Below are 16,505 nucleotides of genomic sequence, written 5' to 3' on the forward strand. Positions count from 1 at the left end.
TTCCTTTACGGCGGAGCTCAGGGGAGTCTGTTGAGAAAGCCAGGCCTGGCAGCATAGGCTTATGCATGGTGTGGGTAAGAGAGAGGGGATACTCCGCAGCTGAGGAAGACCTGGGGTGGAGTGGGGTGGGGGGAAGAGACAAGCAGTGACAGGAACAGGGTCACTGCTGGGGGGGGGGGGGAAGCTGGAATTGCAACCCCCCCCCCAAATATCAGAATTAGGCACCATTGGTTTAAAAGGGAGTCTTGTACAACTCCTAGTAACAGAGCAAGGCCCAGATCCTCAAAGGCATTTAGGCACCTAATTCAAATCAATAGAAGTGGAGCACCTAAATACCTTTGGGGATCTGCACCCAAGTGGCTCTACCCAACACCTTAGTGCAGAATGCCTCGGCAGACACACGCCAAGCTCAAGAAATAGTTATGAAATTGGCCTCCACAAGTTTCACTCATTCTTGCTGCCTGTCAGCACAATCAGTAAAAAAAAACATTTCCAGAAGTAAAAAAGTGCCTCTCTCCCATCATACGTTTTAACCATTGAAAAAGGCAATGGAGTTATAATTTCCATTCTCATCTGTGAGAAATTCCACATTGTGTTACAAGATAAAAACACTGATGATTAAGCATTAGTTTTTGATTAGCTGCACCAAAGCAAGCCTGTGTTTGATGCCTAGCCAACACATCCCGGGTCACGTTCGTTTTACATTAACAAGCTTTAGCCATTTGATGTAAAATAAGTTTTTGATCAAAAGCAAATTTTAGACATTACTGCAGATATATGCAGAATAGGAGAGAGACTTGTTTCTAGTGTCCGCTCATTCTGATTTTCAATAATTCCAGCACAATGTAAACGGCAAATGCTCTCATCTGATAGAAGACATGCTCTGTCTTTGTTTTTTTCCCCTCTAAGAATTGCCCTGTTCAGTAGCTGATTCTAATAATGCTTTTTGTGGCAGGAAAATCTGGACTGAATTTATTAGAGAAAATATTTTTATGACTAAACGTTAAGACATGTCTTTCAAAAGTTATAACTACAGCACAAGTCCTGTAGCTGATGATTTAATTCTGCGGAAGCCAAAAGAATACAGTAACTCAAGTTTGCTGCACGTAATACAAGTGGACTCGTTCAAATTTCTGTAACAACAAAATGACCTTACTGTGCGCCTCCCTTCTCACCTGTTTCCTCCTAACCAGAATACTTTTTATTTGGGAAAGTGAACACAACAGAGAGAACAGACTGTAACAAATCAAGTGAAATAAAATCAAGAATGCACACATTCAAAGCAGAATCCTGATAAAGTGTGTTTTGAATAACACATCCCTTGGATGAGATGCATTGTTATCCACTCAAGCACTGCACACTGGGGTGTGGATGATTGGAAATAATAAAATGAACAAATAATTTTAGTAATGCCATAAAAAGTTAAAATGTTAAAGCTGAGATCAGAGTTTGCTTCTTTAAATGGAAAATCCTGTTTTTTACTCTCATCAGAATGTGAGAATGCCAATCTGCTTGTACAACAGGACTAAGTGAAATATAAAGGTACACAGCTAATGGACATTAACAGAATGGAGATAATGTACTCTTCAAGGCGTTAGTGGGAGTCCTTCGGAAAAAAGGGGTAAAGTCTGGCCAAGGACGCTACAGAATACACTATGGTCCTAGTGCCCTTCCGGCTAGAACAGTGCAGGTTTTATTACTAGACAAGGATCTGCTAACAACTTCTTCGAGGAAACATTTCAACAGCAGGGAATTTTTCAATCATTTTAACAGCAGCTTGGTTTTGCAGCATTGTTTTATAAGACCGGAGAAATCCAAAGATATAAGGGCAGATAATTAGGTGCTGGAATATGTCCTTGTTTCAGCTAGGAAGGAGCTATGATGATTCCCAGCAGTTGAGGACGAAGAGGTTACATCCAATGGGGTTGGGAAAGTTCTCATCAGGCCTTTCCAGAATCAAGTGGTTAGCGAGTGTGCAAAAACAAAGTTGCCCTCCCTAAGGGGATGTGACACACTAACAGCCGCCAAGTGGACTTGCATGGAACTGAGGGACAGGCCCGATGTCTTTAAAAATAGGATATAGTCTAGGATGAGTGGAATACCCATAGTTTTTGGTAGAATGCTGTGTCCAGGATGAGAAGCATTTCCAGTAGATTGGTAAGATTTCCTAGTCGAGTTTTCTTTTATAAGAGAGAATGTCTCGCATGGCCGAGGAGCACACCCATTCTAGGGCTGACAACCATCCAAATACCATGCCCTGAGGTGAATTGTTAGTGGATTGGAGTGTCTGATCCTGACATTGCACTGGCCCAGGAGCACAGGGAATATTGGGAGAGTAATGGGGGAGGGTGTGAGCGACAGGTGCAGGAGGGTTGGGGAACCAAACTGCCTGGGCCAGAAAGGGGTGATCAGGATAACTGTTGCCCTGTCCTGTTGGCTCTTAAGTAACACTCGTGGCAGAAGTGGTAGCAGGACGAAGGCATAGTTGAACTGGTATGACCAGGAAAGGAGAGCGTCACCCTGAGGGTTCCTCTGGAACAATATGTGGCACACTTCTTGTTGGCCTGGGAAGTGAACAGATTCCTGGTTGGGGTCCCCCATTGCGTGAAAATGTTGTGAAGCACAGTGTCGTGAAGTTCCCACTCATGGTCGATTGTGAAGTGTCTGCTGAGGGAGTCTGTGAGCACATTTTGCATCCCCGAAAGGTAGGCTGCAGATAGGGTGATCTGATTCTTGATGCACCAGTTCCAGAGATTGATTGCTTCTGTACACCGGGAGGCAGATCTCGCTCCCCCTTGTTGCTGATGTAGAAGACCACTGTAGTTTTGTCTGACATTATGAAGACATGGTGAAAGGGGATGAAAGGAAAAAGGGACTTGCACACCTTCTGTGCTGCCCGTAGTTCCAGGACATTGATGTGCATTCTGGACTCTCGAGATGTCCACATTCCCTGTGCTATGTAGAGATGCATCCGTAATGATCGTCTTGTCTGGTGGTGAGGGGAGAAAGGGGACCCCTACACATATGTGATGAGGATTTGTCCATCACAGGAGGGAAGACAGCACCTTGGTGGGAACGGTCAGCGTGAGGTTCATGGAACGGTGGCTTGGGGATCAAACCGACTGTAGCCATTCCTGAAGGCAATGAAGGCACAGTCTTGCAAATGGAGTGACATAGGCAGGGCCGGTGCTACCATTTAGGCAAACTAGGCGGTTGCCTAGGGCGCCAAGATTTGGGGGCGCCAAAAAGCGGTGCCCCCAATTTTTTTTTACAGCGTTCCTACGCCCCCTCCCCAAGCACGCGGTCGCCGCTCCACTTCTCCCGCCTCCCAGGCTTGCGGCGTCAATCAGCTGTTTGGCGCCGCAAGCCTGGGAGGGGAGGAGAATTAGAGCGGGGGCGGCGTGCTCGGGGAAGAGGTGGAGCAGAGGTGAGCTGGGGTGGGGACCTGCCACACGGCTCCCCGGGGGGGAGCTGCCGCGGGCGGGGGCACCTCAGGGCGGGGAGCTGCCACAGGTCTGGGGGGGGGAGAGGAAGAGGCACAAAGTGGAAGTTTCGTCTAGTGCACTAAACTTCCTTGAACCGGCCCTGGACATAGGTGCATGAGGCCACGTGGCCAAGAAGGGACTGACATGTTTTGACCTTTACCCTAGGGTTGCTCGTGACGTGAACTATGATATCATTCATGGTCTGGAACTTGTTTGTGGGCAACTACGCCTTTGTAGTGAGAATTCAAGGTTGCCCTGATGAAATTCAAAGATTGCATAGGGGTAAGAACAGATTTTTCGATATTCATGCTGACCCCTAGTGAGAAAAGGAGATTGACACAAAGGCTTCATGGCAAGATTTGACAGCGAAGCATCAGTCATCAACATAAGGGAAGACAAGGAGGCCATAACATCTGACGTGAGCTACTACCATGGAGAAAACCTTGGTAAAGACTCTGGGGGTCGTGGCTATTCCAAAGGGTAGAACTTTGTATTGGAAATGGTCAGAGACCACCGAAAATCTGAGAAATCCTCTGTGGGCCGGATGGACTATTTACGGCTAAAATAATGTTATTTTTCAGAATGATGTCAGAGCTGAGGACAGTAAAGGTTGCAGTGTCAACCAGGAAGAATTGATGGCATACTCTCCCTTTTGGCTTCTGTGTCCCGTTGCAATCTGTCATCCATCACCCCTACCCTATGCCTTTCCCAAGTATTTGCATGCAGCGAGTATGTGCTTTGGATATACACCTCTACCTCAATATAATGCTGTCCTCGGGAGCCAAAAAATCTTACCACGTTATAGGTGAAACCGCGTTATATTGAACTTGCTTTGATCCACCAGAGTGCACAGCCCCGCCCCCCCGGGGCACTATTTACTGCGTTATATCTGAATTCGTGTTATATCGGGTAGCATTATATCGAGGTAGCGGTGTATTTTCTCCAGAATTATTAGGTTGCATGTTTCCATGTTGAATCCCATTTCATTATCTTCCTCGTTCCTACTTCTAATGGGGTTTCCTTCCTCACTGGTGTTTCCAACACTTCCCCACATGTGGTTCTCTACAAATGTATTAATAATACTTTGCATTTATATAGCTACTTCACTCTAAGGATCTTGAGATACTTGACCACTTTATTAATATTCTGCCTCACCACGTTCTTTACTTCCCATCCCAGATTCTCAAAGTTGATAAATAAAAGCAGGCACAACCCCAATCCCATTAAAACTCCACTGGACAGCCCCAGCCCTCATCCAGAAATACATTGATCCACTTCTCTTTGCTTACTAGCCCCTCAGTTTTAGGCTTAAAAAGTCAGTGCTCATACACAAGCCAATTAGAATTGTTTAGTTAAGAGTTCATGAAAATCTATATAAAATGTTTTATTAAAGTCTAGTTAAAACTAAATTGAAATTCTGTTGCTTTCCTTGCATCTAATAATATTGTAATTCCATAAATACATTATCTGATTTCTTTGTGATGATATCTTTTAAACCATGCTTGCTTATTGATCACGGAGCTACTATGATCTCAGTGCTTTGTTCTCTTAAAATTTATGCCATTAGGGGCATTCAAGTTACACTTGCAGGATAGCAATTGTCAGGCAAGAGCTTGCTTTCTTTTGTAAGATGAGTGCCACATTTAGTTTACTCATCTTTTCTATTACTATCTCCCTGTGTAATTATTTCTGTCACAGCAATTCAGATCTTTGGCATTTTTGTTCCCATGCCGTTTTATAACAGTGACAGTGTAGGACAGGCTTTTAATAATGCTGATAAATTAGCAAGACATGGAAGCATAATGGCTGAATAATAAGCAGTTTCTGAACTGTGGGCAGCACTGATTCCTCCAGGGAGAGGTCACCTGAGCAGCTGTGCTGTTAAGGTTAGAAGTCGCTGCAATCTGTAAGTGCGTTTTCAATGGTGGCTCTAAAACTGGCACCACAAAAGCAAAGTTAATTGCCATGAGGATCCACAACTGGAAGTAAAGGCTGAAACTTTCACTTTTTTGAAGATGAAAATAGCCATTTCTCCCTAACCGTAACCTTCAGCTTCTGTTCAAAAATTGTTCCCATGCCTAGCTGCAAAACATGCCAGCACCTAGCAGTAAATAAGGCTGCCACCAAATACAAATGATTTCCCGGTTGTCCCATCTCTTCCCCTATAAATAACACTTTCATTTTGTCTGGACAGTGCTTCAAGCAGCTGTCTCAAATCCACGGCAACAGAACAGCACACAGAGAGAATTCCTGTTATCCCATGAGATGGGGGTTTACTTTAAATTGTGGTATCAACATATAGTACTTCAGGGTATGCCTCCTTTGTCAGGTCTCCAAGTGGCTTCACGTACACAATGAACAGCAGCAGAGAAAATCTCAAATTCTCCATTAGCACCTACCAATGCTCAGAACCACTTTAGAGCAACCCCATTCTCTCAGCTAGTCTCTTCAAATGGGTGGCACTGAGATCAGTGGCAAAATGCCCATACATTTCAAAAGGGTCAGCCTCTCACCCAGACTGTAGGGCATTTGTCATGAACTGTTTCTGATCCATCAGCTGTTTTTCATATCAAACAATTAGATTGCCTTGAATCCACTGTTAGGTGTTAATTTGATGTCCCGTAGGATCGTGCAGTTTGGGAAAAAATACATATTGCTTTTAGCAGAGTTTTTGAGGGCTTTCTAGTCTACTTTTATTTGTTAAATGTCACCATCTGTCCAAATTAATGACTGGATAATTTTAAAAATGACTCTCATGTCTCAATCTCCAATGAAAACATTAAAGTCAAGAATGGAAAAACAAGAGAAGCATTCAAATTCTCCACGTATGGTGCTGGTTGCAGAGTGACTCTCCAGAGATCTATTGTGACAAATGGGAAAAATCTGAGGTTGGCATGGCTGAAAAAGACAATCTTACTCTCCTGGGAAAAAAGCCCTTTTCTAGAGTTTCTTGTTTAGTCACCTGTAACTCAAAACAAACTTAAATCAGTGCCAGGAGTCCAGGTGTTCAGTATTCTACTTCATACGATGCACAAATTGCAGTGAAAATCTTACAAAGAAAAACACACTGCTCCTTGCAGTTCTATACCTTGGAACAGATGCTTGTATCTTCCTTCTTTTTTCAGCTGAGGAAAAAAGTCCTCTTATTTTCACTTAGTATTGGCTGCAGAGTCACTAACAAGCTTCAATTGCCTTCCTATGTTCCATACAGGGAAGAAATGTCAACTGTTCATGCTTGAGGAGTTCCACTGCCGAGAACCCACAAGATCCAACTAGGATCTGAAAGAAAACTGCTGAGAAACCTTCCAATTCCCTGAAAGTGGCAGCCAGTGGCCTATATATTCCAACACTCGTTGCTTGTTTTAGGGGCTTAGTGTCATTAGTAGACATGAGGTCGAGGTGTTTCTGATTCAGTGAGGATTTGCCCCTTGAGATGTGATGGGCTCACATATCCAGGCACACCAGATCGTGCCAAACTGCATCTATTTTTAATGAGAAAAGACAGGTAGGCAGGAGAAGTGATTTTATTCCTAACGGTGAAGTGTGCTGGCAGAACTGTGCAGGGAAGTGGGCAAGAGTAAACTAGGATCGACTTGGCTCAAGCCATCATTAATCTAATTCCTCAGTCGAGTGACCATTAGATTCACCTTTTCAGTTTAAAGTGAAAAATCACATGCAAGCTTCACGCAGTGCAATAATTTTAAGGAAGGGTTGTTTTGCTATCAAGTGCAAGTGAGCTCATTTTAGATCTTGCTGAGAAGAGGCTTCACCAAGAGTAGTCTAGTTCTCTGAAACACTGTAGATCACGGCTCTCACCCTTTTTCTTTGTGATGCCCCCCATACATGCTATGAAAACTCCATGGCCCATCTGTGTCACAGTAACTGTTTTTCTGCATATAAAAGCCAGGTTTGGAATTAGGGGGTGAGCAGGGCAATTGCCTGGGGCCCCATGCCATAGGGTCTCCCACAGGGAAACTACATTGCTCAGGCTTCAGCCCTGGGTGGCAGGGCTCAGGGCCCTGGTCTTAGGGGAGCAGGACTTTCTACCCTGGGCCCCAGTGAGTCTAATGCTGGCCCTGCTTGGTGGCCCAAGGGACCCCGGACCCCTGGTTGAGAACCACTGCTGTAGATGACACCATAGGTATGTGACTGCCTAAGTCCTCATATATAATAATTTTGGGGATACCTAATTATTTGAATGACAGACTTATTGTAAAACATAAAGGGCCAAATTCAATTCAATTTACACCCATGCAAAGCTACCTGAAGTCAGATTTAAGTATTTGGCCCTATGAGCGCAAAAAGATTTTCCTCCCAATCCTCTCCAAGAGTAAAAGTAAAGAGAAAAATGCTCAATCAAAGGCATCAGATCCAGGTGATGTTTTATGTAGGTTTCACAGAAAGTGAAAAATTGGAAAGACACATTCAGGTTAGTCTTCCTCAGAGTCACCGTCTAAAGGGAGTGGTGAGAGAAAGTATCATCTAACTACTACAGCTATGCCAAAGCATCAAAGCCATTAAAAAAGAACCATTACAAATCAAGCAGGAAGCTGCCAAGTGGACAATCTGATGTAGAGTAATATGGGAAATGCGGAAATCATTTGAATGCATCTTAGCCACTTGCACACACCGCTCCATGTTAAGGAGATACTAGAAAGGGCAGGCAGAGCAGTTTTAAACAGGATTTTAAAAATTCACCTTTCGATACATTAATGAATGTGAAGTTGCTAATGGAACCCGTTGGAACAGAAAACCACTAGCAATCTTTGTTGAAGTGAATGTAGAAATAACTTTAGTCATCTGCTGGTGACACTAAAATTGCAAAGGATTCTCAATTGCTTAATATCAAGAAGGATACAGTGAAAAAATAATTGGCAATTTCCTATTTGTATTATTTTCATTTTAAAATGTTTATAAATGTGTATTTCTATATGAGACTTCTCTTTTGTGCTACACTTTGGCTAAAAGTTAACTTTACAATCAGTTTGTTACTGTTTATACAGCACTTTGAAAAATGTAAAGCATTACTCAAGTGCTAAGATATTATTAGGAAAAAATTGGATTGTTAATATTCTTCTTTATTATGTATCAGGGGGTAGCCGTGTTAGTCTGTATCTACAAAAACAACAAAGAGTCTGATGGCACCTTAAAGACTAACAGATTTATTTGGGCATAAGCTTTCGTGAGTAAAAACCTCACTTCTTCGGATGCATAGAGTGAAAGCTACAGATGCAGGCATTATATACAGACACATGGAGAGCAGGGAGTTACTTCACAAGTGGCGAACCAGTGTTGACAAGGCCAATTCAATCAGGGTGGATGTAGTCCACTCCCAATAATAGATGAGGAGGTGTCAATTCCAGGAGAGGAAAAGCTGCTTCTGTAGTGAGCCAGCCACTCCCAATCCCTATTCAAGCCCAGATTAATGGTGTTGAATTTGCAAATGAATTTTAGTTCTGCTGTTTCTCTTTGAAGTCTGTTTCTGAAGTTTTTTTGTTCAATGACAGTGACTTTTAAATCTGTGATAGAATGACCAGGGAGATTGAAGTGTTCACTTACTGGCTTGTGTATGTTACCATTCCTGATGTCCGATTTGTGTCCATTTATTCTTTTGTGGAGGGACTGTCCGGTTTGGCCAATGTACATGGCAGAGGTGCATTGCTGGCACATGATGGCATATATGACATTAGTGGATGTGCAGGTGAATGAGCCCCTGATGGTGTGGCTGATGTGGTTGGGTCCTCTGATGCTGTTGCCAGAGTAGATATGGGGACAGAGTAGGCAACGAGGTTTGCTACAAGGATAGGTTCCTGGGTTGGTGTTTCTGTGGTGTGGTGTGTAGTTGCTGGTGAGTATTTGCTTCAGGTTGGGGGGTTGTCTGTAAGCAAGGACTGGCCTGCCTCCCAAGGTCTGTGAGAGTGAGGGATCATTTTCCAGGATAGGTTGTAGGTCGTGGATAATGCGCTGGAGAGGTTTTAGCTGGGGGCTGTATGTGATGGCCAGTGGTGTTCTGTTATTGTCCTTGTTGGGCCTGTCCTGTAGTAGGTGATTTCTGGGTACCCGTCTTGCTCTGTCAATCTGTTTCCTCACTTCCCCAGGTGGGTATTGTAGTTTTACGAATGCTTGGTAAAGATCTTGTAGGTGTTTGTCTCTGTCTGAGGGGTTGGAGCAAATTCGGTTGTATCTTAGGGCTTGGCTGTAGACAATGGATCGTATGATGTGTCTTGGATGGAAGCTGGAGGCATGTAGGTACGTATAGCGGTCAGTAGGTTTCCGGTATAGGGTGGTGTTTATGTGACCATCACTTATTTGTACTGTAGTGTCCAGGAAGTGGATCTCTTGTGTGGACTGGTCCAGGCTGAGGTTGATGGTGGGGTGGAAATTGTTGAAGTCCAGGTGGAATTCTTCAAGGGCCTCCTTTCCGTGGGTCCATATGATGAAGATGTCATCAATGTAGCGCAAGTAGAGGAGGGGCACTAGGGGACGAGAGCTGAGGAAGCGTTGTTCTAAGTCAGCCATAAAAATGTTGGCATACTGTGGGGCCATGCGGGTACCCATAGCAGTGCCACTGACTTGAAGGTATAAGTTGTCCCCAAATCTGAAGTGGTTGTGGGTGAGGACAAAGTCACAAAGCTCAGCCACCAGGCTTGCTGTGGCCTCATCAGGGATACTGTTCCTGACAGCTTGTAGTCCATCCTCATGTGGAATATTGGTATAAAGTGCTTCTACATCCATGGTGGCCAGGATGGTGTTTTCAGGAAGAACGTCAATGCACTGTAGTTTCCTCAGGAAGTCGGTGGTGTCTCGAAGATAGCTGGGAGTGCTGGTAGCATAGGGTCTGAGGAGAGTGTCCAAATAGCCAGATAATCCTGCTGTCAGAGTACCAATGCCTGAGATGATGGGGCGTCCAGGGTTTCCGGGTTTATGGATCTTTGGTAGTAGATAGAATACCCCTGGTCGGGGTTCTGGGGGTGTGTCCATGTAGATTTGTTCCCGTACTGTAGCTGGGAGTTTCTTGAGCAGATGGTGTAGTTTCTTTTGGTATTCCTCAGTAGGATCAGAGGATAGTGGCCTGTAGAATGTGGTCTTGGAGAGTTGCCTGGCAGCCTCCTGTTCATAATCTGACCTGTTCATTATGACTACAGCACCTCCTTTGTCAGCCCCTTTGATGATAATGTCAGAGTTGTTTCTGAGGCTGTGGATGGCATTGCGTTCTATACGGCTGAGGTTATGGGACAAGTGATGTTGTTTGTCCACAATTTCAGCCTGTGCACGTCTGCGGAAACACTCTATGTAGAGGTCCAGTCTGTCATTTCGACCATCAGGAGGAGTCCACGCAGAGTTCCTCTTCTTGTAGTGTTGGTAGGAAGGTTCCTGTGGGTCAGTGCACTGTTCAGTGGTGCGTTGAAAATATTCCTTGAGTCGGAGACGACGAAAGTAGGCTTCCAAATCACCGCAGAACTGTATCATGTTCGTGGGGATGGTGGGACAGAAAGAGAGTCCCCGAGATAGGACAGACTCTTCTGCTGGGCTAAGTGTGTGGTTGGAAAGATTGACGATGTTGTTAGATGAGTTGAGGGTACCATTGTTATAGCCCCCAGTGGCAGGTATTAGTTTAGATAGCTTACAGTCCTTTTTCCTCTGTAGAGAAGTGAAATGTGCATTGTAAATGGCTTGTCTCATTTTTGTAAAGTCCAGCCACGTTGAAGTTTGTGTAGAAGGCTGGTATTGTATGAGAGTCTCCAGTTCTGAGAGCTCATTCTTGATCTTCTCCTGTCTGCTGTATAGGATGCTGATCAGGTGGTTCCTCAGTTTCTTTGAGAGTGTGTGGCACAGTCTCTCACCATACTCAGTGTAGTATGTTGATTGCAATGGATTTTTTACCTTCAGTCCTTTTGGTATGATGTCCATCTGTTTGCATTTGGAGAGGAAGATGATGTCTGTCTGTATCTGTGCAAGTTTTTTGTTGAGGTTGATGGATTTCCACTCCATACGGCTAAATTTAGTGCCTTGCATGTTGTCAAGTATCAGGGGGTAGCCGTGTTAGTCTGTATCTACAAAAACAACAAAGAGTCTGAACAACCGGACAGTCCCTCCGCAAAAGAATAAATGGACACAAATCGGACATCAGGAATGGTAACATACACAAGCCAGTAAGTGAACACTTCAATCTCCCTGGTCATTCTATCACAGATTTAAAAGTCACTGTCATTGAACAAAAAAACTTCAGAAACAGACTTCAAAGAGAAACAGCAGAACTAAAATTCATTTGCAAATTCAACACCATTAATCTGGGCTTGAATAGGGATTGGGAGTGGCTGGCTCACTACAGAAGCAGCTTTTCCTCTCCTGGAATTGACACCTCCTCATCTATTATTGGGAGTGGACTACATCCACCCTGATTGAATTGGCCTTGTCAACACTGGTTCGCCACTTGTGAAGTAACTCCCTGCTCTCCATGTGTCTGTATATAATGCCTGCATCTGTAGCTTTCACTCTATGCATCCGAAGAAGTGAGGTTTTTACTCACGAAAGCTTATGCCCAAATAAATCTGTTAGTCTTTAAGGTGCCATCAGACTCTTTGTTGCTTCTTTATTATGTATCTAGTATCACATGCACGGCACTTTACAAGCTTGACTCCATCGTGTCCTTGAATAGAAAAGAAGTTAAGTTCCAACCGCTTGACAGCGCTGTAAAGTAGCAGTCTCAGTCTGGAATCTTGTGGACTTGCTTGTGCATTAGACCGTTTGCTTTTATGTTATTTAACACAAAGCTGACAGAAAAAAGGTGCCTGCCTGACATTGCCACAGTTGTTAGGAAGCCCTGAAAGGGCTCGTATGGACTGCTCAGCTCTTCTGTCATTATCAGTTAAAAATGCTGCTGCCAAGAAGGGCTGTTTACCTCTTGCAGGAATGCAAATTAGTTCTCCCATCAGGGAAGTAACGTTTTTAGGTGAGCAGGGCAGTACTGTATGTATACTTGATTCAGTACTAATTTATGGTATTAGAACAGGGGTTCTCAAACTGGGGGTCAGGACCCCTCAGGGGGTCATGAGGTTATTCCAGGGGGGGGGGGGGTGTAACAAGCTGTTAGCCTCCACCCCAAACCCCACTTTGCCTCCAGCATTTATAATGGTGTTAAATATATAAAAAAGTGTTTTTAATGTATAAGGGGGGGGGGGGGTCACACTCAGAGGTTTGCTATGTGAAAGGGGTTACCAGTACAAAAAGTTTGAGAGCCACTGGATTAGAAATAGTGATGGCAGTTTTCATAGAAACTTGTAATTATCCACAACAGCAGCAAAATATAGGCTCAGTGTTAGTCTCCGCTGTTCCTATCTACACAGTGTCCTCTGTAAAAGCAGCATACAACTTAACAGGGAGGCACCTCAGATAGTGTCTGATCTTGTGGGGAAAGGAAGAGAAAGGCCAAAATAAAAAGAGAACGGGCTCAAAAAAAAAAAAAAAAAAAAGGAGACCTGAGGAACGCGAGACAAAAACCCAATGGCAACAAAGAGGGGGAGAAGGAGCCAGAAAAGAGAGAGAGAAAAATAAAAAAACAAAAGCAAGTTGTTTAATTTTAGGATGGAAATTGCATCTGAGTTTCTTCCGGATACACATCTAATGAACAGTAATCTTAAACTGACTTAGTAGCTTGGAGATGTAGCCTCCCCATTACAATTCTGGAATCCCCTTCATTCACAAGTGGATTTTGGCAGATGGTGGTGCAAAGGAAGAGGCTGACAGACAAAAATAAAAATAAAGCCTTAAATATTCTTGGGCTCCTTCCTAGGGGCTGAAAAATGCTGCACATACTTACTCAAGGAGACTGACTAACTCTTGCTCCCTTACACACACAGTACACACAAGAAAGGTTCCTAACGTGACCCGTCTGAACTCCACAAAAGACATGTGTCTGAATAATCATATTGCTAGACGGTGCTTATGAAACTTGTCGCGTTAGCATTGTGTTTCTCAACAAAATACAGGAAGGCAAACATCAGTTTATGCCTGAACTACCTTTACATTGTTAGCTTTACACATACTACAGGAGATATTTTTCGTACCTAACCTAATTTTAGGCACAGTACAGTGGGCAGACAACAGCTATGTAGTCTTTTCAATCTCTACTCTACATATAACACTACTAAACAATTATTTCTAGGTCTTTGGAATAAAAGACAAATGCATTTTGCTCATGGACTTCAGAAGATGTTCTTTGTATTGCTGGGAAAATCAGGGTCAAGATAAATGCTTTCAACATATTTAATGGCCATTAGGTATGAACAGTTGGATGTGCTCTGGAATAAAACAGCACTTACAAATGTAACTGTCTTTGAATCCATGTGTACTGATCCTTCAGGATCCTTTGACCATTTTAAACCAAAAGGTTAGATTAAAATATACCTTGGGATGCTTAAAAAAGCCAACGTGAGCTACTTTTGAAGGGATTTATAGGAAGGAAAGTCCTGCATTGGGCAAGAGATTAAAATAATTTTACAAAATTTAAATTTAGAAACTAGATTGTATGCACACTATATTAGGAGCAAGATTTATGTTGAAGGTGATGTCACAAAACACATACACACACACACACACACAGCTCCCCTACTAGTAAATCCGTAAAGGCTGATCCTACGAGATGCTAGGTGTTGCGCATCTTCAACTCTTCAAGAAGTTATTGGGAGTTTAGGGCATTCAGAACGCTCAGAAATACTCAGCACTTTGTTGGAGGATCTGTCCTAAATTAATATCAGAAGTGAGAACCACTCACTTGTCTTACCAGTCAAAGTGAAGATGCAGCGAAGATGCTACTTATAAATGGACAGGTATGTGTTAAAAGAATTAGACTACAAACAGCCAGTCCTCAATAAAGTAAGCAACAAACTTGCCTAAGGGCATGGCTACCATTATACCTATGGAGATATACCTATCTATCTCACAGAACTGGAAGGGACCCCGAAGGGTCATAGAGTCCAGCCCCCTGCCTTCACTAAGCAGGACCAAGTACTGATTTTTGCCCCAGATCCCTAAGTGGCCCCCTCAAGGATTGAACTCACAACCCTGGGATGCTCAAACCACTGAGCTATCCCTCCTCCCGCCCCCTCTGTCATTAGTAAGGCAATTGATATAATCATCCTCCTAATTAACATATTAAAAATAAGTCTTTCAGTGATTGATGACCATTTGAATACATTAACCTCAACAATATTTAGCTGGGCCTTGATCCTTGATGTATGGTTAGTCCATCATTACAAAGCTTTAAAATAAATGCCTTCTTTTAAACCAACGATGCTGTAAGCACATTAAAGCATTCCAAATAGTTCTTGATTTTTCTTTTTGGATATACTCAACCAACCAGAGTGGGGAGAACAATCTGAAATATTTCACCGGTGGCACCGAACAATAGACAATACCAGTGGAGAAATGAAAGCAGATCTGAAGCCTTTTAAGAGAAAAAGAATGAAAGAATGGTCTCCAAATCATCCTACTTCCCTATTAAATGCCAAATGCCAAGAACAGGAGCAACCTCTACACATGAAAGGAGAAACTCATTTTTGTTCTGTAAACATTCCACAGCAGGTGTCACAGGATGTAGCTAGGTTAGCACCTATACTAATGTCTACGGTGGCGGTGTTTCCCCCCCCCCCTCCCAGGAAATATGTTTTATAACAATTTTATGCAGCAATTTTGCATTTCCTATAAAGGATTTTCAGCAATTTTAAACATTGATTACTACATAGTAAAAAGGAGACTAATTCCCTTTCAATGAAGAGAGTTATAAAGGATAGTAACACGTAGGTACATGTATAGCATTTGTGACAGAAAATTTATGTGCGCTACATAGCCTATGTCAGACATTAGGTAAGAGATGACAACTTCATACAAATTTAAAAAACTCCATTATAATACAGCGCTCCTCTGGATGTTTTCAAAATTTTGGCACATTTAAAGAGAAAGAAAGATGACGACTCCAAAAAAAATAAGAATGAAGGGCATTAAAACAAACAATGAGAAATCATAATAAAACCCCTTCCTGAAATGAGAAATAACAGTGGTAACAAGGAATAAAGATAGAGAAAGGATGCTAGTTGCATTTCCTGAAACGTCACGTGGAACAAAGTATGCCTGGATCACAGGGCTGATTCCTTTCTAAAGGCCAGGCTTCTCTACCTTGCTGTAGCTGGTTGGACATGCCCAGGGTAAGATCTCCTTGTGCTGGTGGCTTGCCTTTGTCTAGCCAGGAAGGACTGTCCGGAGCCTGTACTAGCCAGTCTATCTTCTGCAGCTTTTTTATGCAGAGTCATTCCCTATGAATAAAGACAAACTCATTAGTGAATATTAGTGCATACTACTCAACATGGTGTCCATTTGCCACTTGTCTTTCCTTTGCGTTATCAGCACCATCTAACCTGTTTGAGTCTTTGACATTTTGCCAGAGAATTGTGTGAAAAATGTGTATTTTTGCAAGCGTAAAAAAAGGCTGCTTTACTTTCAAAGTTTGTAGTAATCACGCAAAACGGTTTCAAGGATAGTAAGTTATGCCCTCCCATACTTGGGCATGCTTTTCTGCATGCAGCCATACATTGCCTGGGCACTCTCTTTTTTTTTTTTTTTTTAAGTTATTTTCAAATAAAATTAAGGTGCATCTCAACTTTTAGAAATACATTTCTCCCACATGGAAATATCAGCAAATGATAAACGGCGGGAATTTGTTCTGAGAGAAAACACAGATATGTTTGCTGTTGATGGTTGCAGCAGGAGCTAATTGGCCAGGCTGTCTCCTGACTGCTGATTGGCTGGGAGAGATGAAAAATGAAAATTCCTGACAGCAGGAGCTCAGACAGGCCGAACTGAGAGAAGCAGAAGACAGAGACACTGTCCTGGGCAGTGGAGAAGAACAGAGGCCTAACCTGGAAGGAAGAAGCAGCTGACGCTATAGCCACCCGTCTGGACCTGCAGAATAGAAAGCCAGCTGAACTAGCAGCATTCCCACTTGGGCCTTGTCTGTCCCAGCAA

General features: G+C 43.1%; 1 protein-coding gene across 4 annotated transcripts in view; it reads right to left on the minus strand.

Annotated features, from left to right (window-relative positions):
• HOOK3 (hook microtubule tethering protein 3) overlaps positions 1-16,505 on the minus strand; it is a 138,157-nt gene that overhangs the window by 15,337 nt on the left and 106,315 nt on the right. For 3 of the 4 annotated variants that reach the window (XM_054031785.1, XM_054031784.1, XM_054031787.1), the window contains exon 22: positions 15,660-15,796. In XM_054031785.1, coding sequence (XP_053887760.1) covers positions 15,660-15,796 — 137 coding nt within the window. Of the gene's footprint in view, positions 1-13,045; positions 15,797-16,505 lie in introns of those variants that run through there. The other variant, XM_054031786.1, reaches the window with a different exon arrangement.

Source organism: Malaclemys terrapin, chromosome 6 (genome assembly GCF_027887155.1).
Source record: "Malaclemys terrapin pileata isolate rMalTer1 chromosome 6, rMalTer1.hap1, whole genome shotgun sequence".
In the NCBI taxonomy this organism is placed as follows: Eukaryota; Metazoa; Chordata; order Testudines; family Emydidae; genus Malaclemys; species Malaclemys terrapin.